The sequence below is a fragment of the Biomphalaria glabrata genome, chromosome 4, assembly GCF_947242115.1.
Source record: "Biomphalaria glabrata chromosome 4, xgBioGlab47.1, whole genome shotgun sequence".
In the NCBI taxonomy this organism is placed as follows: Eukaryota; Metazoa; Mollusca; class Gastropoda; family Planorbidae; genus Biomphalaria; species Biomphalaria glabrata.
Window position 1 is genome coordinate 1,987,517 of NC_074714.1, and position 24,031 is coordinate 2,011,547.

Sequence of the window (24,031 nt, forward strand, 5' to 3'; positions counted from 1 at the left end):
TAACAAAACATTATTCCTTGATCTTTGTTGTATTTGACTGGAGCCAAACAAATATGAATATGTGATAGCACAGTTTGATAACTTTTAACTAAAATCCAGATCTAGATCTTACAGAGGGATGTTAAAGAAAGATGTCAGCCATAATATTCCAGGATTAAAGAAATAAACAACAACACCAAAATAGAATGATTGCAAATAATTTTAAAGTTTCTTCTTTTTTATTTTATGGATCAGAAGTATGGGAAATAGTGTTGTATTTATACATTTAAAACAAGATGACAAGTTGTTATTTAGGTTATGAGAATTCTTAACTGGCCTTTAGATTTAGATTGCATAGTAAAATGAAATAAAAATTGTCTCATCGGCCAGTCTTTAGAGACTATTTGGATGTCTATGGTTTGAACATTCATTCAGAACAAGATAAATTGAAAACTGCAAACAAACTAAATTTCAAAATCATTCTGAATTTTTCGGTCCCAAGCTAAACTAAATGATTTAGTACCAAAGAAACTGGTAACAAAAGGAAGCTATATTCTAAATTGTAGTGCAAGGAGACGGCACACAAAGAATTTACAAAAACAAAACCATGACATCTGAATCAAGCATCCACAGACAGCTGCAGAAGCCCTATAGTCACAGAGGACAACAATAAAAATATATGACTACAGGCCTACCGGGGTTCGAATCCTGGTGAAGACTGGGATTTTTAATTTTGGGATCTTCGGGCGCCTCTGAGTCCACCCAGCTCTAATGGGTACCTGACATTAGTTAGGGAAAAGTAAAGACGGTTGGTCGTTGTGCTGGCCACATGACACCCTAGTTAACCGTAGGCCCAGAAACAGATGACCTTTACATCATCTGCCCTTTAGACCACAAGGTCTGAAAGGGAAACTTTACTTTACAGGCCTACATTAGATGTAAACAATGGAAATAGCAACTAAACAAAATATTAAGCATTTAAAGTGTTACTGATTATGAAACCAACAAATATATTGAATAATTGCTTATCTTATAAATTACAGACATTACTTCAAAAGAGAAGATAATTACATCCTACGCATATCCCTAGGTCAATCTAGTCATGCTTAGTCACTGGTTTTCCTGGCCAATTCAGGCAACAAATTCTAATAGCACTAGGGAAGATGGAGCATTTGTAAATGTTTGTCCTGGCATATGAAATAACAAATGTGCCTTTACCTTTGCGTCTTTCTGATAATAAATGGTTCTTAATTAACTACAATAACTGTTAACTCTTTTACAAGGAATAGTCCTAAGTTCATCTCTATTTCTAAGACATAAATGACTCAACCAAATGAATTAGAAAATTATTAGAACATGTTTTTGTAAAATGTTTTACATGTTTCGGATGTTCCTTCAGAGTTGAAGATAATTACTTCCTAGTCCAAACCTCCCGCAGGACGACGAGGGATGGGAGCGGGCAGGGTTTGAACCCAGGACCATCGATAAATCTGAACGACAGTCCAGCGTGCAAACCGCACGACCAGGCAGCCATCCATTTGTTTTTGTGTTCTGAATGTAAGGTGGCTAGTGAGTTGATCTAACCCATAGTCAATAGGATTCTATGATGCTGATATGTGTTATGTCTGATCAGTCAAACATTTCACAGATGAGCAAAAAAAAAAAAAAAATTAAATTTCAAAATTAAAACTCAAATGCGAAAACTTTGTTAATTTTGAAACTAATTTAAATAAAATTTTAGAACGTACAAACCTAAAGAAACGAATATAATCCTGCAAACAGTAAGGGTCGCAAAGAACAAGAACAAATTAAACTCAAGTTTGAAACCCAGAAATGCAATGAGTGCTGTTTTCTAACCTTGTAGGGAAAAGATTCTATGTCTCCATAATGTTGACCAGAGGATGTAGATCTGTTACATGCTGAATATCTGTGTCTGTAATCTTCTTTGTCTTCAGATAGCCTATAATCAAGTCTGTCTCTGACAGTTCTGGATCGTTCATCAGCATAACTAGAATCTTCATCTCGAGATGTCCTGTAATGATACCTATCTCTCCTTGAATAGTAGTCTGAGTCCCAAGAATCTTCATCTTCAGAGGATCTATAGTGATATTTATCTTTCCTAGATCTACTTCTGTAATGGTTTTCTGAATCAGAAGAATTTTCTTGAGAAGACCTGTAATGATACCTATATCTTGATGTCTTAGAATGGTAGTTTGAACCCTCAGAATATTCATCTTCAGATGTCCAGTCATAAATTCTGCCTCTCCTAGTTCGGCACAGATTGTCTGTATCATAAGACACTTCACCTTCAGATTTACTGTCATATCTGCTTCTCCTTTTTCTGGACCGACTGTTTGTATCATGAGAATCATCTTTGGATGTCCTGTCATGATAGCTACTTCTCCTAGTTTGGGACTGATTCTCTGTATCATAAGAATCATCTTCAGATGTCCTGTCATAATATCTGCTTCTCCTTTTACTAGACTGATTCTCTGTGGCATCATTTGAGTCATCACTTGATGACTCATGTTTTTGTGACCTACTTTTCTTTCCTTCCTTTTTCTTACTTGAGCTAATAGATGTGTCATCATTTGAGTCATCACCTGATGACTCATGTTTTTGTGACCTACTTTTCTTTCCTTCCTTTTTCTTACTTAAGCTAATAGATGTGTCCTTATTTGAGTCATCACCTGATGACTCATGTTTTTGTGACCTACTTTTCTTTCCTTCCTTTTTCTTACTTGAGCTAATAGATGTGTCATCAGTTAAGTCATCACTTGATGACTCATGTTTTTGTGACCTACTTTTCTTTCCTTCCTTTTTCTTACTTGAGCTAATAGATGTGTCCTCATTTGAGTCATCACCTGATGACTCATGTTTTTGTGACCTACTTTTCTTTCCTTCCTTTTTCTTACTTAAGCTAATAGATGTGTCATCAGCTGAGTCATCACTTGATGACTCATGTTTTTGTGACCTACTTTTCTTTCCCTCTTTTTTCTTACTTAAGCTAATAGATGTGTCATCAGTTGAGTCATCACTTGATGGCTCATGTTTTTGTGACCTACTTTTCCTTCCTTCCTTTTTCTTACTTGAGCTAATAGATGTGTCCTCAGTTGAGTCATCACTTGATGAATGATGTTTTTGTGACCTACTTTTCTTTCCCTCTTTTTTCATACTTGAGCTAATAGATGTGTCCTCAGTTGAGTCATCACTTGATGACTCATGTTTTTGTGACCTACTTTTCTTTCCCTCTTTTTTCTTACTTGAGCTAATAGATGTGTCCTCAGTTGAGTCATCACTTGATGACTCATGTTTTTGTGACCTACTTTTCTTTGGTTCCTTTTTCTTACTTGGGCTAATAGATGTGTCCTCAGTTGAGTCATCACTTGATGAATGATGTTTTTGTGACCTATTTTTCTTTTCTTCTTTTTTCTTAATTGAACTTATAGATGAGTCATCACTTGATGAATGATGTTTTCGTGACCTAATTTTCTTTCCTTCCTTTTTCTTACTTGAGCTAACAGACGTGTCCTCAGTTGAGTCATCACTTGATGACTGATGTGTTTGAGGTCTTTTATTTTTATTATTCTTATGAGCCACATGGCTAGAGGCATCACTAGTTGAGTCATCACTATCATCACTTGAATGTTTATCCCCTCTCTTAAACATTGGATCAGCAGACTCATCACAAGCTTGGTGATGTTTTTGACGGTTGTACTTTTTTTTTCTATATTGGACGGATAAATCTGACTCACTAGAGAGATTGTTAGCAGAGTCATTGCGGGGAGAATAGATTTGTTTCACATCTAGCTTGCAGCTCCTCATTCTATCACAAGTTGATGAGCTGCTTGATAAACTTGCCGAAGAATCAGGGTCAAGGTCTAAACTCTTTATGGACATTATTTCTGTCTCCATCTCTTCAAGATTAGGATTTATTTGACCGTATAGTTCTTTCGCTCCATTCTCTTCACTGTAAGATTCTTTCACTTTATCTTCAGTTGATGAGTCAGAATAAGGGCAGTATGTTTTAGCAGATCTTTGTTGACCTGTACATTTTGGTTCAGATAAGTCATTCTGGCTGGAGTCAGTTGAAATGTAATTGACCAGCCTCTTATTTCCCCGTTTCTCAGTCTTCCCCGAAGTAGAGCAGCCGTTCTCTCCACTGGACCATGCATCTCGACTACTATCAAGTGGAGAATCGGCTTCAGGAAAAACCAACTTCCTAGCACTATCCTGAACAGAGGCACTTTTTGTTTCTTTCAACCCATGTTTATCATCTGTATTGGCTATGTATATATTGGACAAATCACTGATAACGTCTGAGTCTACTGAATCATCCCCAGAAAGCTCGGGGCCAACTTGGCACAGAACCTGGCCAGAATCAATGTCTTCTTGTAAACATAACTCTTCTTTAAGAATGCATGTTTGACTGGCACTAAGCTCTACTTTGAAAATCTCCCCTTCTGAAGAGTTTCGCTCCCCATCTTTTTGGCCTAGGAACTTTGTGTCCATAGATTGTGTCCTAAGACTTGCATCCTCATGACCATAGCTGTGACTCTGTTTATCATCTTCTTTATCAGGCGAGTAACTAGCTGTGTCATTGGTTATGCCACCGGAGGAATGTTCTTGTGACCTGTCGCCTATTGCATCCTTTTTCTGAAAAGCTGACTCGCTGGATTTGTTATCACTTGAGACATCACAAACATGATGATGTTTTGGATGCCTGTAGAGCTTCTTTCTATATTTGATTGCTAAGGCTAAATCACAGGATGAGTCTTTGTCAGAGAAAAGTTTTTGTGCCTCATGTGATTGGCAGCTCCTCGTTCCATCACACACTGATGAGTCCCTCAATGGTGAAGAGTTGATGAAATTCACTTCAGACATTCTACTTTTCTCATGACTTAGAAATATTTGGTTCTTTCTCTCTCTCTCCTCTTCAGTGGATGATTCGGAATAAGGACAAAATAGATCAGAACCTTGTTGACTTTTGGGCTTCAATAAGTCACTTTTACTGGAATCAGTTGAAACATAACCAACAAGTGGTGACTTGGTGCTATTTTTCTGGTCATTATAGTCATCTGTGATCTCTTTTTTTTCATGATCACTGGACCATCCATCTGGATTCTCATAAGTAGACTTGATGAAACCAGCCTGACCTTCTTCCGAACATAGCATAGTTGTGCTATTCTGGGAGTTCTCAGCCTCTGATGCTAAACCAATGCCAAGTGATGTGATACTTTCATTTGAGCATGCATTACTCACCTGTGTTGTGTCGTCAGCGGAGAAACTAACACCACTGACAGATGATCTTATGACATTCTCTGAGCCAATCTCCACATTGGCAAGTGGATGTTCACCTTTAACACACATCAGGCTGGCAACGGTGTCAACAGGTTTGTCACAGTTCGATATATCCGGGGCAAAGTCCATCAACTTACCGCTTTCTATCTTCGGTGATGTCTGAGGCTCAAGACTTTGTCTAGAAAGAAAAGAGAAAATTACCTTGCTACTGCACGCAGGGGCCTCATCACACATCTTCTGATAATCTTGCACATCTCCAGCACTATTTGTAGGCTCACAGCTTTCCTCAGTTTTGTCTTGTAAGCCCCTCACAGGACTGCTATTCCACTCAGGCCTGTCTGTTACTTTCCTCTCCTGGATCTGTTCATGCGCATTCCCATGATTCAACTCTAAGTTTGCACTGGACAGCATAGCTTTGACTCTCAGACTTCCTTGTTCTGTCATGTCAGCCATACCCTTGACACTACTTTTACAAGAGTAGTTTTTTGAGTCAATATTTAAATTAGACAAATTACTGGGGTCATCAGAGTCATTTAATGGACAGTTTCCAGAAAGATGAGTGACCATTGGGTCTTGATTCTGACCAATATTCATATCACAATGATTTGCTGTGCATGCCATTTCTTCAAGAAAAGAACAAGGCTTTCCCTTACAAATCTCACCTTCCAAAGAATCCTGCTCCATGTGTCGTCGATCTCCATTATCTTTTTTCAGGAATTCCATGCCATGAGTAATATCTTGACTGTCCCTTAGGTTTACAGTCGGAAAACTCTCTGATGACTTGTCAACTTTTCCTTCAGAACTTGGTAGATCATTCTCTGTCTTTTCAAGATCATCTACAGCTGAAGTTGTTCTCTGCAAGTCTAATGGAGTGAAATTAATCTTTAAATGAACGGGGTCATCGTTCTCATCTTTGTCCAGACTTACAGTGGCTCCCTCTAGGTGTACTGCAGTGGAAACTGTGTCTGTGTAAGTCATTTCAGCCACTACTTCAGATTCATTGTTTGTTACTTGGGGCTTAATGGCTGCTGTCTCACATTTAGCAATGGGTTCCACCTCAGGGCAAAGAGTTTCTGGAGATTCCCGTTTCTCTTTATTTTTGAATATGTCACACTGACCTTCCAGCACATCCTTCTCTGGTCTCTCTGATGTACTGAACATCTCATCAGGTTGTTCTCTCATTATATGTGTGTCCAGGTGTTTTTCAGAGACAATACTATGATGTGTATTCTTATATTCTTGTTTTTTAGAGGTGTCTGATGTCTGCATGATTTTTTTTTCAGAAGTATATGTTGTCCTTATGATTTGTTGTTTTTTAGAATTATCTGTTCTCTTTATGATCTGTTGTTTTTCAGAGACAATATTACGTGGTGTGCTTTCACAGTTGTCTTTTTTTGAGTTTGAACCAAAGATTGTTTTCTTTGCCGGGTTAGAGGAATTAAGTAGCTGTTGCCCTGAACAGACTTGTATTTTGTTTCTTTTTAATGACTGACAGGATGATGAGGCTTGATTGGAAGAGGTCTGCAAATAAGATGATGTTTGCTTATGGGAAGATGACATTGGTAGATGGAACCTTCCAAAATCTAGTTTCATAGCATCTGTTCTATCATCTTTGGATTTCTGGGGCTGCTCTTCAATACACTTAGCACTGAGTTCATTCTTTTTTTTCTTTGGTATTTTCCAGTTTGACCACATGACGTGTGCTGGCTTCTTGGTATACTGCTCTCCACTCAAAGCTTCATCTGCTTTCCTCTTAACTTCTTTGCTAGTCACTTTTTGATTGCCACTACCTGATGCAAACCCAGCCATTGTAGCAGTTTGATCTAACAATAGAGAGCTTTGGCTTTGCATAGATGGCTTCTTGGCATCAGAGCTAAATGAGATGGTTGCCTTCTTTGAGGATTGAAGAGGATGTTCCTCTTTGTGCGAGTTGGTGTTGATTTTATCTACATCATCATTGCCTTCTTCTGTTACAGATGATGTCTCGAGCCTGTCAGTTAAAGTTTCGTTGTGCTGTGCACTAGGACAGAATGTGCCTGGCTTGTCTGCCAAGTTTTTTTCATGGTCAACCTTTCTTTTCTTTGCCTTTTTGTTCACCTCCTGTGGCTGGCAATTCAATATGTGTACCTGATTGTTGACTTCAAAGGGCTTTTTGTTAACTTCAGGTGCTAGCTCATTGATCACATCTGTTTGTTTCTTAAGATCAGGTTCTAGCATGTCCACTGTAGCTTCACTGTTGATGCTCAAAGGCGCCTCACTTTTTATAAGTATTAGATTATGGTCTTCGGGTAAGTGATGTCTGACTTCAAATTCCTGTTTAGTTTCAGATGGATGACTGCTGACTTCAGGTATCAATTTATTGTCTTCAGGAAGCTGATCATTAACTTCAAGTAATAGCTCATAGTTTCCAGGTAATTGATTGTTGACTTCAAGTGCTACTTTATTGACTTCATGTTTTTGAACATTATCTTCAAGTGCTAAATTACTGTCTTGAAGTAGATCATTGTTGACTTCAAGTGCTACTTTACTGTCTTCAGTTATCTTATTATCGACTTCAAGTGCCAGTTCATTGTCTTCAGATAGCTGAGTGTTGACCTCAAGTGCTAGTTTTTGATCTTCAGGTAACTGATTAATGACTTCATCTGCCAGTTTATCATCTGCTGGTACCTGATGGTTGACTTCAAGTTCCAGATTATTGTCTTCCGATAGCTGATTGTTGACCTCAAGTGCTAATTTTTTATCTTCAGGTAACTGATTAATGACTTCATCTGCCAGTTTATCATCTGCTGGTACCTGATGGTTGACTTCAAGTTCCAGATTATTGTCTTCAGATAGCTGATTGCTGACTTCAAAAGCTATTTTATTGTCATTAAATACGAGGTTGTTGACTTGATGGGCCAGATCACTGTCTTCAGAAAATTGATTGTTGACTTCAGGCTTGTTGTCTCCGTGCAAATCAACTGCTAGTTGATTGTTTTCAGGTAACTGTTTGATGACTTTAATTGCTTGTTTATTGTCTTTAGTTGACCTTAGATTTGTGTTTTCACTGTGCCAAGCAGCACTGTTAGCGTCAAGCTGAGATACAATGTCTTTAAGCAGTGAGCTAATAACTTTGTTCTTAGTTATCAGGGAATCAGTCTTGTCTGTCTTGCCTGGCTTCAGTTCTTTGGCGGATGAATGTTCTTTGGAGGGTTTGTGTTTTTTTTCGGGTGCAATATGTTTTGAAGGCTTAAGCTCAGAAGAGGTGTGTTCTTTGTTTTTGTGTTGTTTGGTGGACATGTGTTTGCATAATTTAAATGGTTTGTGGATAGATCTCTTTTCTTCAGCTGCAATTTGTTCTTTGGTAGGTAGTAAATCTTTGTTGCATGCAATGCTACTGAAAGCAATACGTTCTTGAGAAGAAAAGTTATCTTTACCTGATGAATGTTCTTTGCCAGATGTCTGTTCTTTGACGGATGTCTGTTTTTTACTTGATGCATGTTCTCTGCTTGATGTATGTTCTTTAACTGATGTATGCTTTTTAGAAGAATTGTGTTCTATGTTGGATAAACATTCTTTGGCTGATGTATGTTCTTTAGAAGAAATCTGTTTTTTAGAAAGCAAATGTTCTTTGGTTAATTTGTGTTCTTCTGTAGATTTGTTATCTTGAACAAAGTGCTTTTCATCAGATGTGTGTTCTTTAGAGGCTATGTGTTCTCTGGTTGTCTTTTGCATCTTGTCTGTTTTATGTTCTTTAGAGGATTTGTGTTCTTTGTTTGATGTAGTGTGATTTTTTGAGGGTTTGCTTCCTTTGGCTGATGTTTGATCTATTAAGGATTTAGGTTCATTAGATGACAGATTCTCTTCTGAAGTTTTGTGTTCCTTGTTTGATGTGGCTTGATGTTTTGAGGATTTGTGTTCTTTGTTTGATGAAATGTGATGTTTTGAGGATTTCTGTTCTTTATTAATAATGGTGTCTTTTTTTGTGGATTTGATTTCCTTGGCTTTCTGATCAGGTAACGATTTGGGTTCTTTAGCTGGCAGATCCCCTTTTGAAGTATTTTGTTCTTTGTGTGATGTGGTGTGATTTTCTGAGGATTTGATTTCTTTTGCAGATGTTTGATCTATTAAGGTTTTAGGTTCATTGGCTGACAGATCCCCTACTAAGGATTTATGTTTTTTGTTTGATATGGTGTCATTTTTTGAGGACTTGTTTTCTTTGACTGATGTCTGGTGTATTAAAGATTGTGGTTCATAAGTTGACAGATTACCATTTGAAGATTTTAGTTCTTTGTTTGATGTGGTGTGATGTTTTGAGGTTTTGTGTTCTTTGTTGAATGTGGTGTCAATTTTTGAGGATTTGCTTTCCTTAGCTGATGTTAGATCAATTAAGGATTTTGGTTCATTAGCCGACAGATTACATTTTGAGGATTTATGTTCTTTTTTTGATGTAGTGTCATTTTTTGAGGATGTGCTTTCTTTGGCTGTTTGATCAGTTAAGGATTTGGGCTCTTTAGTTAATAGATCCCCTTTTAAGGATTTGTGTTCTTTGTTTGATGTGGTGTGATGTTTTGAGGATTTATGTTCTTTGTTTGATGTAGTGTCATTTTTTGAGGATGTGCTTTCTTTGGCTGTTTGATCAGTTAAGGATTTGGGCTCTTTAGTTGATAGATCCCCTTTTGAGGATTTGTGTTCTTTGTTTGATGTGGTGTGATGTTTTGAGGATTTGTGCTTTTTGTGTGATGTGGTGTCATTTTTTGAGGATTCAATGTCTTTGGCCGTTTGGTCAGTTAAGGATTTGGGTTCATTAGTTGATAAATCCCCTTTTGAGGATTTGTTCTCTTTGGTTGATGTGGTGTGATGTTTTGAAGATTTGTGTGATGTGGTGTCTTTTTTTGATGATTTACTTTCTTTGGCTGTTTGATCGGTTAAGGATTTGGGTTCATGAGTTGATAGATCCCCTTTTAAGGATTTGTGCTCTTTGGTTGATGTGGTGTGATGTTCTGAGGATTTGTGCTCTTTGTTTGATTTGTGATCCTTTGTGCATTTGTTTACTTTTACTGATGTTTGATGTTTTGATGCTGTGTTTACTTTTGATGTTTTTTCTTTGGCTTTACAGAGTTCTTTTGAAGATAAAGAAGAAGATGTACCAGTAGGTGGAAATTTGAGTGCATCAGGAGTGCTACACGTTGGTGATGGAAAAACAGTATTGTCATTTATTTCTTCTTTCATTTCATCACTACCTTGAACTGAAGCTTGGCAATCCACAGGCTCATAGATTCTTTTAGATGGAATGTTTTGTCTATTTGATGGACAAAAACTATTCATTGATACCTCAGACTGAGCTTTACTTTCCACATTTGCATCAACAATCACTTCATTAGTTTTATTACCATTGGACGTGTCCTCAGATGTCACAACATCTCTAATCGGCTCTGAAAGTGTCTGCAGCTTTGATGTCTGCTGCTCTGAAAGGGTCTGTTGTTTTGACGTCTGCTTCTTGGACTTGGCCAACATGTTCTCACCAGACTTTTGACTGTGCTGCTCGGTTTGTGTGATGAGCTGGCCCTGAAACTTATATCGATTTACACTCGTTGGAAACAAGTAATTCTCAATTAAAAGTTTCTCTTGACCTGATATGGTTTCCTCAACCTCATTTCCACCAACGCTACTCGCAGGTTGCTGTTTTACAGACATATTATCTTGGGAAGGGTTCATTTTTTTCCTCTTCACAGAAATGAGATCTTCCTGCTCTGATGTCGCCTTTCTTTTAGAAACAGGATGCCCACTTTTATTGCAGGTTTGTTTTTCAGTGGTCTCTTTAGAAACAGAAAGCCCACTTTTAATGCTGGTTTGTTTTTCAGTGGTCTCTTTAGAAACAGAATGTCCACTTTTATTGCAGGTTTGTTTTTCTGTGTTCTCTTTAGAAACAGAAAGCCCACTTTTATTGCAGGTTTGTTTTTCAGTGTTCTCTTTAGAAACAGAATGCCCACTTTTATTGCAGGTTTGTTTTTCAGTGTTCTCTTTAGAAACAGAAAGCCCACTTTTATTGCAGGTTTGTTTTTCAGTGTTCTCTTTAGAAACAGAAAGCCCACTTTTATTGCAGGTTTGTTTTTCAGTGTTCTCTTTAGAAACAGAATGCCCACTTTTATTGCAGGTTTGTTTTTCAGTGTTCTCTTTAGAAACAGAATGCCCACTTTTATTGCAGGTTTGTTTTTCAGTGTTCTCTTTAGAAACAGAAAGCCCACTTTTATTGCAGGTTTGTTTTTCAGTGTTCTCTTTAGAAACAGAAAGCCCACTTTTATTGCAGGTTTGTTTTTCAGTGTTCTCTTTAGAAACAGAATGCCCACTTTTATTGCAGGTTTGTTTTTCAGTGTTCTCTTTAGAAACAGAAAGCCCACTTTTATTGCAGGTTTGTTTTTCAGTGTTCTCTTTAGAAACAGAATGCCCACTTTTATTGCAAGTTTGTTTTTCAGTGTTCTCTTTAGAACTTGTTTTTCTTTTATTTTTCTTTTGTTTTTTGTCTTTCACTTCATCCTCTGCCACCTGATTCCAGATGGGAATGGTTATCAAGGCTCCTCCATTGTCTACTTTGATCATTGCATATTTCTGAGTTGCATTTTTGTTGTTACTTGAACTTAGTGCATATGTTGTGTTAGTTACAGATTGCAAGCCAAGAACTGAATCTGACTGACTTTCACAATGCTTTGGTTGATTTCTGTTAAACATGTTATAATCACCATCAGTTTGCATCAAATGGCTCTCATCTTCAGTTACCATCAAATGGCTTTCCCAATCAGTTTTCTCCAAATGGCACTCACCATCAATTTTTGTCAAGTGGTTCTCAACTCCCACCCAATAACCCTCATCTTCTTCACTCTTCAAAAAATCATCAGTTTCCCCCAAACGACATCCCCCTTCCACAAGTGTATCACTATCAATTGGCATCACATTGCTTTCACCGGCAATCCCAGCGTGATGTCTATCAGGTTCTGTTTTCATCAAAAGACTCTGTCCGTCAGTTTCAATCAAATGAGCCTCATTATTAGATACCCTCAAGTGGCTGTCACCTTCAGTGACCCTCAAGTGGCTCTCACCTTCAGTGACCCTCAAGTGGCTCTCACCTTCAGTGACCCTCAAGTGGCTCTCACCTTCAGTGACCCTCAAGTGGCTCTCACCTTCAGTGACCCTCAAGTGGCTCTCACCTTTATTATTTTCTTTCAAACGGCTCTTTTCATTCATCTCCACTCCATGGGCTTCACTTCCTGCTTGAATCTCCTGAACATCATCCATCCCCTGGCAAGTATTTTCTTCAACACAGCTCTTGTGCTCTGGGATTTTACTGGAAGAAGCCAGTGAGTTTAGACTTTCTGAGGGCCTTGCAGTTGGTCTACTGGGGATCCTGCAAACCCGAGAGATGCTTTCAGAAGTGAAATAAAAGCTGTTTCCCCCACAAAGGTTGAAGCATTTGTCAACATCACACAAACTGACACTACAAGGTCTGCAGATATTGTTCAAAACATATTCGGTATCAGTTAAATATATGTCACCATCAGACATGTCATTGGAGTTCATGGTTTCATCTAACGTATGATGGTCAGAAGAGCTACTGGAAACATTATCAGTTTTTGACGAATTCATAACTGGATATGAATTTGAACCATCTTGACTTAAACAAAATTTGTCCTTGGAAAAATCCTTTTCTTCAGGCTGCTCAAATGATAACAAGTGTCCATTTTCTAGATTCCTATTAGTTTGAGAAAGATAGAGATCAGCTTGTGGCATAGAACAATCATCACTGTTCCCCTCCTCTTCTAGAAATGTCCTGCTTGAGTTCTTTGACAAATTATTCATTGCCTGAAGGTCAGGAATATGCTCATAAGAAAGAGAGGTACAAACTGAGGAATCACCCCGTTTGGGAATGGTCCAATGTTTATCAGCAGGCAAAGATGGCGTGTTGGAAGCCAAAAGTCTGTTTCCATTGTCAGAGTCACAAGTTCTTTGTGACCTAGAGCTGCTTTGGTTCAAACTTTGTGAATCATTAAATGGTCTGTTTGTATCATCCATTGATGTTTGTTGCCTTGATGATGCTGGGAATAAATACCCTTTTTCAGCAGTTAGCCAGTTATTAACTTTATTTAAACTGAAATTGATTTTTCTGGATGAAATATTGACATTTTGCTCAGAGAAAGAGCTTTGATGCTTTTTGTTTTGTATGGTCTCTTGTTGGCTCAAGTCAGGGCTTGCTATAGTAATCCATGGTAGGCTCTGATCAGTGGAACTGATAACCTGCTGTTTGTAACATATCTCTACTGTTTCATTGGAATTGCTTACTAAAGGGTCACATGGTGACAAGATGGTTTCCTTATCAGATGGTCTAGAATGTCCAGATATCACCTGCTCGACTATATTCTTGAGCTGTGCACTCATGCCCTCATCAGACTCGGAGCTGCTAAATCTCACATCATTGGTCTCTTTGCAAGGGTGGCGGCTGGAGAGTTGGCTTTGTGACAGCTGCCTGCATGAAAATTGACTCAGTGATGCTTTGTTGTGCAAGGTGTCATTCAATGCTGATTGGTTGTGGCATTGTTTATCAAGCAAAGCTTGGCTCTTATCAGTGTTCTTCTCAACAGAAGATTTATCAATCATCACATCATGTGACTCATTCATTGAAGTATGTGTCTTCAAAACTACAGGTTGAATGTCAGTAAATATATTCCTACAAACTTTTGTATGTGTTTGGTCAGGTACCACTGTGTTGGTACTTCTATCAGGAGAATGTTTGTGCACATTTGCCAGGTCAATGGGGCTTCTATCAGTCTGAATTTTTCTATAGACATTTAAGTTGGGCATCACCTGATTCTGTTTCCTAGCCAGGTCAGAATCGCAAGTTACTTCATCTTCTGTTTCCTGTTTTTTAATGTCTTCATCTGTCTCTAAAACAATGTCAAGGGCAGTCAGTGTGCTGTTTGTTGAGATGGGACTAAAGTTACATGTGTGGTCTCTATGGCTATCTTGAAGGAAAGGTGCAGATAACTCTTCTTTATCCCTGTTCATGTAAGACCATCTATTGTCCTTTTCTGGTAATGGTGCATTGATAGGTCTATATTGATCAATTATGGCTCTATAATGGTAAACACTGTTTGATGTAGAATACTCTTCAGCTGGCCAATTTGGGGATTGATAAGCAGACATGGATTTATTTCTACTTTCCAGAAATGAAGATGTTTTATTTGAACATTGGTTCATCTCTTCTACATCTTTATTTGTCAAAGAGTTTTGCAATAATGAAGGCTCTGATTGAGATGAGGAGCACTGATATAAAAGAGACTTTTTCTTGGGTTTTATGTTTCTATGTTTCTGGGTGGAGAAATCCTCCTGTACTCTGTTATAACTGGGATGGCCAGACTGATGCTTTTCACTAGTATCACTATGTGTTTGTAAGATTTGGTTAGTATCATTGTAAGTGTCCATTGTTGGATGAAGAGGAGATGAATGCATATTGCCTTCACTTTGAGCTAAAGGTTGCTCTGTCAATGAATCCAGTTGGGTGAGAGCAGAAGGATTGGTACAGTCTCTTTCAGCCTGATCCAGAAAGAAATCTTCCATGGTCTCTTCCACTCTGTCTATGACAACACAGGGCTCTCCCAGATTACAATTAGGATCTTGAGGAGACCTTTTCATGTAGCCAAACCCTAACTGTTCATCCTGAACAGCCATTGACCCCACCTGTTCCTCAATTCTGTAGTAAGTGAGTTGCTCTAGCTGGCTAATGAAAGGCTTAACTTCTTGAAATGAATCAATGTCTTCGTTGTATTGTGTCGTCTGAGTCTCTCCCAGATTCCTTTGTGTTAAAGGTGAAGGTTGACAGACATGCACTTGATTCTTCCTATTGATGCGCCTTGCAAACATGAACCAGCTGTTGTCAGAATCACATTCTTCCGGCGTATCATGAACTGAAAAATTGTCGGTTTCGTAGAAACATTCTCGGACCAGAGACCCTGACTGACTTTTCTCAAGAGTATTGAAGCTCTGATTCTTCAAAGTGTCTTCCTGGAACAGCGATTTACTCACAACCCTGTGACTTGATACCAAAGTATCGCCACGGTTGGTAACTGATCTCATACTAAGAGGAATACTGGCAAAACCGCTATCATCTATGTCTTCTATGCAAGGGTGTCCGTCTCTGATGAAGTCCCTCTGGAGTCTCGGAGTAGTACACGCCATCTGTGATCCAAGTTTACCGATAGACAAAGACAGAGACCACATTTTATCCTTGTCCTCATCTTCTGAACTAGCATCGTAGTTGTCCGCTTTAAACCTGACCTTAGATCTACTGAAGTATCGCTTGGAGCATGTGATTTCCCTGTGTCTTTGGTTCTTTTGTTTTTTATGTCCTGCAGCAGTAGGACAGAGTTCAATACCTTTTCTTTGGTAGCAAGGGGGAGGACTGTCAACTTCAGTCTCACAGCTGTACAGAAGTTTCTCCTCATGTTTCCGTCTAGATTTTGTTGTATTTCGAAAACGTTTTGACCTACTCACTTTGTGTCTGGTGGGCCTGATATCACGTCTATGCATAAGGTTAAAGGTTTGAATTATTCTTTGCTCGTTGCGCTTGGCATTTTCTTGCGTGCTGATCTCCCCTTCAGCATGTTTCACATAGTCCAGGTCTGTGCAGGCGGAGGATTCAGAGGGACTATTTGCACTGCTTGAGAGACAATCAATCTTAATCCTGTGTTCTTGTTTATTGTGGCTATGGTCAGTCTTGATTTCCGAACTGTTGTGTAATTTCAACTGAGTTTCTTTTTCCCAGAGATGGTTGCTATCTTTTAAGTGATGTTTTTTTTTACTGTTGTTGCTACCTTTGTGATACTTGAGGGGATCATTGTGGCTATCTTTACTGTGACATTTATTGGGGTACAAATTGCTATCTCTGGTAAGACTTCTGTTGAAATCACTATGGCTATCTTTATCATTATCGTTATGTGGATGGCTATCTGTACTATGATATTTATAAGAATTTTTTTGATTTTCTTTGATCTGATGTTTGCTAGGATCCTTGTTGCCATGACTTTTGTTGGGGTGCTTCTCACTGTCATAATGGTGAGACTTATAAAAATCCTTAATAGTACATCTTTCATGACATTTGTTGGGGTGCTTTTCACTATCGTAATGGTAAGACCAGTTTGGAACATCAATGCTGCTTTTGTTGTGACATCTGTTGGGATGCTTGTCACTAGCATTCTGGTTGAACTTAATGTGATCCCTGATACTACCTTTACCATGACATTTGTTGGGATGCTTGTCACTAGCATTCTGGTTTAAGTTATTGGGATCCCGGATGCTATCTGTACCATGACATTTCTCGAGGTAGTTGTCATTACCATCATAGTGAGACATAACTGAGCCCTTGATGCTAAAATTACCATGACAATGCTTTGGATGCTTGTCATCACAGTGAGACTTGTTCGAATGCGTTTGGCCACTTTTACTGTGACTCTCCTTGACCTTGCTTTTAGTTCCATCTTCGAATGCTACACTTTGATTCCTATAGCTGCATTCAAAGGTGCTAGCACTCATCAGATAATTGCTGTTATTATTATAGACATCTCTACTGTCAACATCACTGACATCAGTAATGCTACCTTCAATGTTGCTACCCAGTAGCAAATTGTTATTGGAAGAAGTAGTTCCATAGTCAGGAAATTTAACTTCGTCTAAAACTGAATGAGCTATGCTGAACTGATGACTTTGCTCAGAATCATTGTGTGACTGTGTATCACAAACAGCAAATTTACTATCGGCAAGGACAGACATCGTCATACCTTTAAATTGGTCTGAAAAGCACTGTTGCAAGACATCTCGGCTGATTAAAAGCTTCTTCGAAGGATCTTTTTGGTCATTAGCTTGATGGGAGCTCCTTGGATGATAATGTGATTTACGTTGGAGACAGGGGGGAGAACTACAAATGGATTGAACTAGATCCGTGCTTTTTGGTACATCAGACAAGCATTTATTTTTATGGAGACGCTTCTGCTGGTCAGCATTACCATCCCACTGATCTGGGATTTCTACACTAATATCAGTCTTAAGTTTTGACAAATCTTGCTCGAGCTGATCAATCGGTTGTAATTCCCTTTGATTGAGATGCTTCGAACTGTTGGAAATGGGTTGATTGTTTATCTGGTTTGTGGTTTTTATGGTGGCGGTGACTTGTACAGGTTTCTGTTTGCTACCACTGTATCCTTGATCTTCGTGATGCTTAGGATTGCTTTCTTTGGGTTTTCTAGGTTGGTTTTTCTTGTCAGTTGGGTTTCTCTCAATGCCATCTCTTTTCTTCTGGCGATCATCTCTACTAGATGAGTTAGTATGAGAAGGGTCGTAGCCAGCTTTTGCATGGTGGGATTTTCTATGTTTTTTTCCTTCAGATATGTTCTTAAATAACAGTTTGGATGGGTTTTTTGCCTCATTAGCTGGATTTTTTTTAGCACTGGTGTCTAGTAATCCATTGTGAGAATAACTACAAGAAAGCTGTTGACTCTCTAGGTCTGATAGATTTGTTTCCTTTTGCATTTCAGCAGATTCATGAGAATGTTCACCAAAATCTTTCACACCACTACTGAGTTTGATCTGAGCAACACTGACGGTATCCTGACTAGCAGACTCCTGGAAAACTTGCAGCTGGTTCTCATGTGATGGGGCATCATCAGTCTGACCAGTCTCGCTCTTGACACTGCACGGCCAGACAGTCACTAGGTCACACTGACCTAGAATGCAATGGCCACTCCCAAAGAGGTGAGCCTTTTCTGACCTCATCTCTTTGCACCAACTGTCCATCGGACTGTCCGAACAATTCTCAATTTCTCTCAACGCTACAGCGTTTTTCAGAATCATACACTTGCCAGGATGGTCGCGTTTTTCTTCCCACTGATTACAAAACGAGTATGCCGAAGACAGCGTAGCGTCTGCTAGACTCTTTTTATACTTATTAGTGCATCGTCTCACTATGGAGTCAGCCAACAGCAGACTTTCAGTCTGAGACTCCAGAATATTCACCCTTTCAGAATCAGTCTTTACATCTAAAGTCTGTTTCCAGGTTTTAGTTTCGCTGATACAATGGCCATCTGCCACTGCATCTCTATTAGACACACAAGGTTCATGAGATGTGTCAGAATCTACACAGGTTGGTTTTGTACATTCCTGCATGCAGCTTTGCAGAATAGGATTAGAGAAGAGTTTCCCCATGTCGACACATATACAATCAGTATAAACACATGAAACGGTGAATGTCTTTGCAGCAATCTGGTAGTCAGGACTCAATGAAGAGTCCTTTGCATTGTGGGCCTCCCTGACAGTATCCTCAGATCTCTGATCACCATGTTTACAGGCTGACTGGTTAGGATTTTCCTGAACCTGGGTTTTGTTATCCTTCCATACAGTTTCCTTCTGTCTGGCTACTGGATAGTGGGAGCAACTGACACAGATCTCTGAAGTAAGAAGACAAAATGTTTGGAAATCATACATTCACTTAACAACTAAATTGTTTGATTTGTAGAATTATTGAAACAAACTTCTTGAATTTATAACTTCTTGAATTTATACTTAAACTACTTTAGTCATGATTACTGCACATGGCCTAGTCCTGCTATACTAGATAAGATTTAAAAAAATGAAAGAGTCAAGTATCCCTTTCAGACCTTGCGTTCTAGGGAAGATAATGTAAAGTAAAGCAAAGTTTTGGATCTTGTGATCTATAGGGAAGATGATGTTAAGTATCTCTTTCTTTGGCCAATTGACAATGAGTCATGTGGCCAGCACAATGGCCAACCACCATTACTTTCCCCAACTAAAGTCAGGTACCCATTAGAAAGGTGGACTCAGAGGCGTCCTAAAAATCCTGAAATTCAAAATCACAGTATTCAACGAGATTTGAGCCCAGCACCCCCGGTTAGGAAGCCAAGCACTCAACCAATCAGCCACCACCATACCCCCAGGCAGATAATGTAAAGCTCAGATATTTCTAGGTTCAACAGTAAACAAAGGTATCATGTGGCCAGCACAACAACCAACCACCTTCACTCTTCCCTAATTAGTGTCAAGAACCCATTAAGAGCTGGGTGCATCCTAAAAATCCAAATCAGTCTTCATGAAAATTCAATCCCAAAACGCGGTTGTTAACCACTCATATTAGACTATTCTTCTGAGTATTTTCTAGATAAATTAAATCATAACCCAAACCCTCTGAGGACGGCAGAGATGGCATCGGGGCAGGATTTAAACCTGGGCCAATCGAGACATTAGTACAGAGTACATACCACACAAGGCAGCCATCCACTTAGGCACTCAACTGTAGTCAAATAAAATACACTTTTTGTTTAAAGAGCTGAGGAAACATTAAACTTTGGTACCACTTAATGGCCCATATTCTAATAGAGCTATAGACTTTGTGAAATATACTGCCAACCAAATACAAGTACAACACCGTTCTTTTGTTTTAATTTGTTATTTCTATTTATTGTCCACATTTTACGCAGAAAATCTCAGCAGACATTGAACAGAGTTCTCTCCCACACGTCTCTCTATATTACTGGCCAACAGTTTGCATAAAAAAAGGAGTCACATTTTTTTCTTTTTATTAACACAAGAATATATAATACTGGATCAAATGCACAATCACAATACAACACATAATCAGATACCCAAGTCAGAGAAAAGATTTTTACAAAATTTTCATGAAAAGATTATTATTATTTGTTGTTCTCAACATTGTACAGAGATGAACAAATGTCACAGGAGGAAATTCAATCACATAAAGAGAATAAAATATGTATTGATAAATACAATTATTCAAAGAAAAAAAACAACCTATTCCTGATATGTCCATGTCAGTCCAAATACTGACCAATGATTGAGTGTTACCAAACCTATTTCAAAAGATGACCATAGATATACCATTGCTGAGTGTTATGAAAGCTGATTATAGACCTATGGTTACCGAATGTTACCAAACCAACTGAATACATTAATACAAGCAAATGATTGCCAAAGGAAATAAAACCAAACCAATTTACAACATAAATACTAACAAATGACAGCTCAATGATAGCAGTTCTATTTAAAAGATGACTAAAAAAAACTATTTTAAAAAATAAATACAGTCATCAAATAATTGTTGAGTGTTACCAAACCATTTTTTTTTTTTTGGTCAAGATTAATTCAAGCATCTCAAACCAATTAAACAACATTTAGTATTACAACGCATGAGAAGGGAAATAATAAGAAAGGTCATAATAGAATTATGAACCTGTTACTAAAGCAGTGTGAATACAATCAACTGAGAAACAATGTGCTTAAAAAGTTCAGATCACTTTTTATTCCACAGAAAATTTGAACACTGTAATAAATGAGACAAAACTGTTGACTATTTCAGACCAGATATCTGCCACATTTAACACTGGATTTATCTGAATGGTTTCAAGACACAGAGTGTGTCCCAAACAACCAAGATGTCAGTGATGTACAAGTTTGCAAAAATCCTTAGAATTGAACTTGGTACTAGAGAAACAAGCACAACAAAAAGAACCCAGCTACCAAGAACATAATTGAGTAGAAACCCTATCTTCAAGTTAAAGTCAAGTCATCTCAGCAAAACATTAAGTTGAGACTTCTCAAGAGCATGCTCAGACTTTGGCCTTACCATCAATACGAACAAGACTGAAGTCTTATATCTACCTGCTCCTGGGAAAGCCTACTCGGATCCAAGCATTACTATAAATGGACAGGATATAAAAGCAGTGGACAAATTCACATATCTTGGCAGCACACTCTCCAGAAATGGAAAAATCGATAGTGAAATCGACCTGCGTATCGCCAAGGCCAGTGTATCCTACGGCAGACTGTCTACAAATGTCTGGAACAGACGTGGTATCACCACAAACACCAAGCTAGGGGTCTATAGAGCCGTCATCCTCCCTACATTGCTCTATGCCTCAGAAACATGGACAGTGTACAGTAAACATGCAAAGAAACTAAACCACTTCCACATGACATGTCTGAGAAAAATACTAAATGTCAAATGGCAAGACAAAATACCAGATACAGAAGTCCTTCGAAGAGCGTGTCTGCAAAGCATCCACACAATCCTGATGCAGTCCCAGCTGCGATGGGCAGGTCACGTCTACAGAATGGAAGACCACCGCATCCCTAAACGACTCTTGTATGGCCAACTAAGCGAAGGAAAGCGCTCGCAAGGTGGTCAAAGAAAGCGCTTCAGGGACACCCTCAAAGCTTCTCTGAAGGCGTTCAGCATAGACCCAGGCACCTGGGAGACAGAGGCACATGACAGAGCATCATGGCGTCGCGCTGTGAGAACTGGCGCACAGGTTGCTGAGGAAAAAAGAACAATGCTGGCAGAAGAAAAACGCCAGAAAAGAAAAGCAAGGCCCACGACACTAGCTCCAGCTGGAATAACCTGCCCAGTGTGCGGCCGAACATTCCGGGCTCACATAGGTCTCACCAGCCACATGAGGAGGCATAAAACCCCAGTGCAAAGCCCTCAGCCCCCTAGATGACAAAGTGGTCATCATTGAAACATGATGGACGAACTATATAAGTTGAGATCACCGCCATGTTACACTCAGAATTCCAATGCATTAGCACAATATTTACTATTTGAGGTTTAACTCTTTCTCTCCGTAATTATTTTCCATTATCCGACGGATTTATTCATTTTAATCACCCCCCTGTTCTGATTAAACTTCAATAACTTTGTAATCAGAAAATATTTTATTTGGTATAGAGTTAAATGGGAATGCATACTCTTTTCATATAACACAAAGTTTATAAAACAAAAAAAATAATTTAAAGTGGTCAAATCAACGATGGTATCGTCAATAAGAAGAGAGAAAGAGTTAAAAAGTCACATCTAACTCCTAAGCTGAGAGAGGTAAGGCTTTTTGTGCCGATGTGCCTAAACTCAAACTCAACTCAGAGGTAAGGCTTTAAAGCCATTCTTATAACAAGTATTTGAAAAATAAATTATTATAATAAAAAAATAAATAAACAATAGCCTTGGGTTACCTTATGCACTGCAGTACCCTAGCAGTACTTTCAATTCAATTTTGTTTAGAAATAAAAGGAAAGCTATGCGCAGATGATTTTCAATTTTAAACAATTAGAAAAGTTTATCTTCTCCTCTACTAATCATCAAGAATTGTCTGTAGCTTCCTATCGGAACTATCCCATGGTAGTACTGTACTGTAAACACAGAATTCTATTGCTTTAGTCGTTATTGGGATAATTAATGACCTGCGACACTGAATTATTGAATTGGTCTGTTCATAGCATAAGTAGAACTCCATATTAACAAATGGAACCATTAACATAAAGAGTTATCTTCGCCTGTTCATAGAATAAGTAAGGCTTCATTAACAAATGGAATTATCTAAAGAATCATTGTTGTCTTGCTTCCCATCCAAGTTATCTTAGTAGCTTTTTATAAACACAGTGGATAAACTATTTGAAATTGTAGGTCATTTATTCTGGATCATATACAAAAAAAAATATAAATTAATGAATATAAGTCACATAGCCTAAATGAAATATGCCAATTAACAGAAACCAAAAAATGGAAAAACAAAAATGAAGTAACATACAAATTTATAAAATTTGATATTGTTTTATAGGAAATGAATTTGATAACTTCAACAGATGGAAATGACTAGATAAAAACTATTTTAGAGATGTGCAAAAAAAATGTTGATTATGATAAAAATGCATTCATCGACATACTGGTGATCATAAATGATCTTATTGCATATTATTTTCTTATATGCAAACATTTCTAACAATAAACTCTCTCTTCCGCTAAGAACTCAAAATTTATTCAGCTTTGTAAGACATTAAGCAAATCTATTTGTATGAAATGTTTTATTTAAATGCAATGAGTCATCAAGTCCACATCTCAAAAAGTTGTGACCCCAGATAAGGTTGTCAGATGTGGATTCCTTGAAAAAGCTTATGAGTGAATCTTTATTCTTTCTTAAATAGCTCATAACTAAAATAAAACTTTATAATCTACTTAACCAAATCAATGCATTGCACTGTTTAGAGTTAGCGAACGTTTGAGATGAATGAACTGAAACAGGGTTAGTAGAAAATAAACAAACAAAACAAAATTATGTCAAGTAACAAGATCAGGAACAAGATTAAAAAAGATTTAAGGATAGTTCGCTGAGTTAATTTAATAATCAGAATTAATTTTACACATTCTCCATCACATATATTAAAATCATTTGTATTACCGGTATTACCTAAACAATTTTTAATTACTTTTTGATGTCGTACAAAAGTTTTAAAATAATTAAAAAAAACATAAATAATAAAATGTAGAAAACTGTTATAAAACAATTTCTGGGAATAATCAGTTCAATTCAGTTTACTAGCATGAAATTTTACGTTTGATTAAGATAATAAATTTAAAACTTCAACAAATCGTGAACTATTCAAACGAAAACAATTCAACAAACAACTTATGAAACAAAAACATCTGAAATGTAATCACCTTGATCTGTGACAACGCTGTAGATATGTGGAGAGTCAGAGACACACACTTTGTCAATACACAAAATGACTTAAGTTAACACATAAAAAAGTATTTGAAAAAATAAATGCTGTTTAAAACTGACTGGAAAAAATGGGGGCAGGGAAAGGCAGATATTTCGAGGACTTCTTTTGCCTTAATTTATTTCATGTAAAGCTTTTATGATCACAC

The 24,031-nt window shown here is 37.9% G+C and overlaps 1 protein-coding gene across 3 annotated transcripts in view; it reads right to left on the reverse strand.

Moving 5' to 3' along the window:
* Window positions 1–24,031, reverse strand: part of LOC106056111 (uncharacterized) — a 60,844-nt gene that overhangs the window by 15,578 nt on the left and 21,235 nt on the right. For 2 of the 3 annotated variants that reach the window (XM_056026122.1, XM_056026123.1), the window contains exons 14-15: window positions 23,822–23,838; window positions 1,837–18,746 (exon numbers count right to left, since the gene is read on the reverse strand). In XM_056026122.1, coding sequence (XP_055882097.1) covers window positions 1,837–18,746; window positions 23,822–23,838 — 16,927 coding nt within the window. The remainder of the gene's footprint in view (window positions 1–1,836; window positions 18,747–23,821; window positions 23,839–24,031) is intronic. The other variant, XM_056026124.1, reaches the window with a different exon arrangement.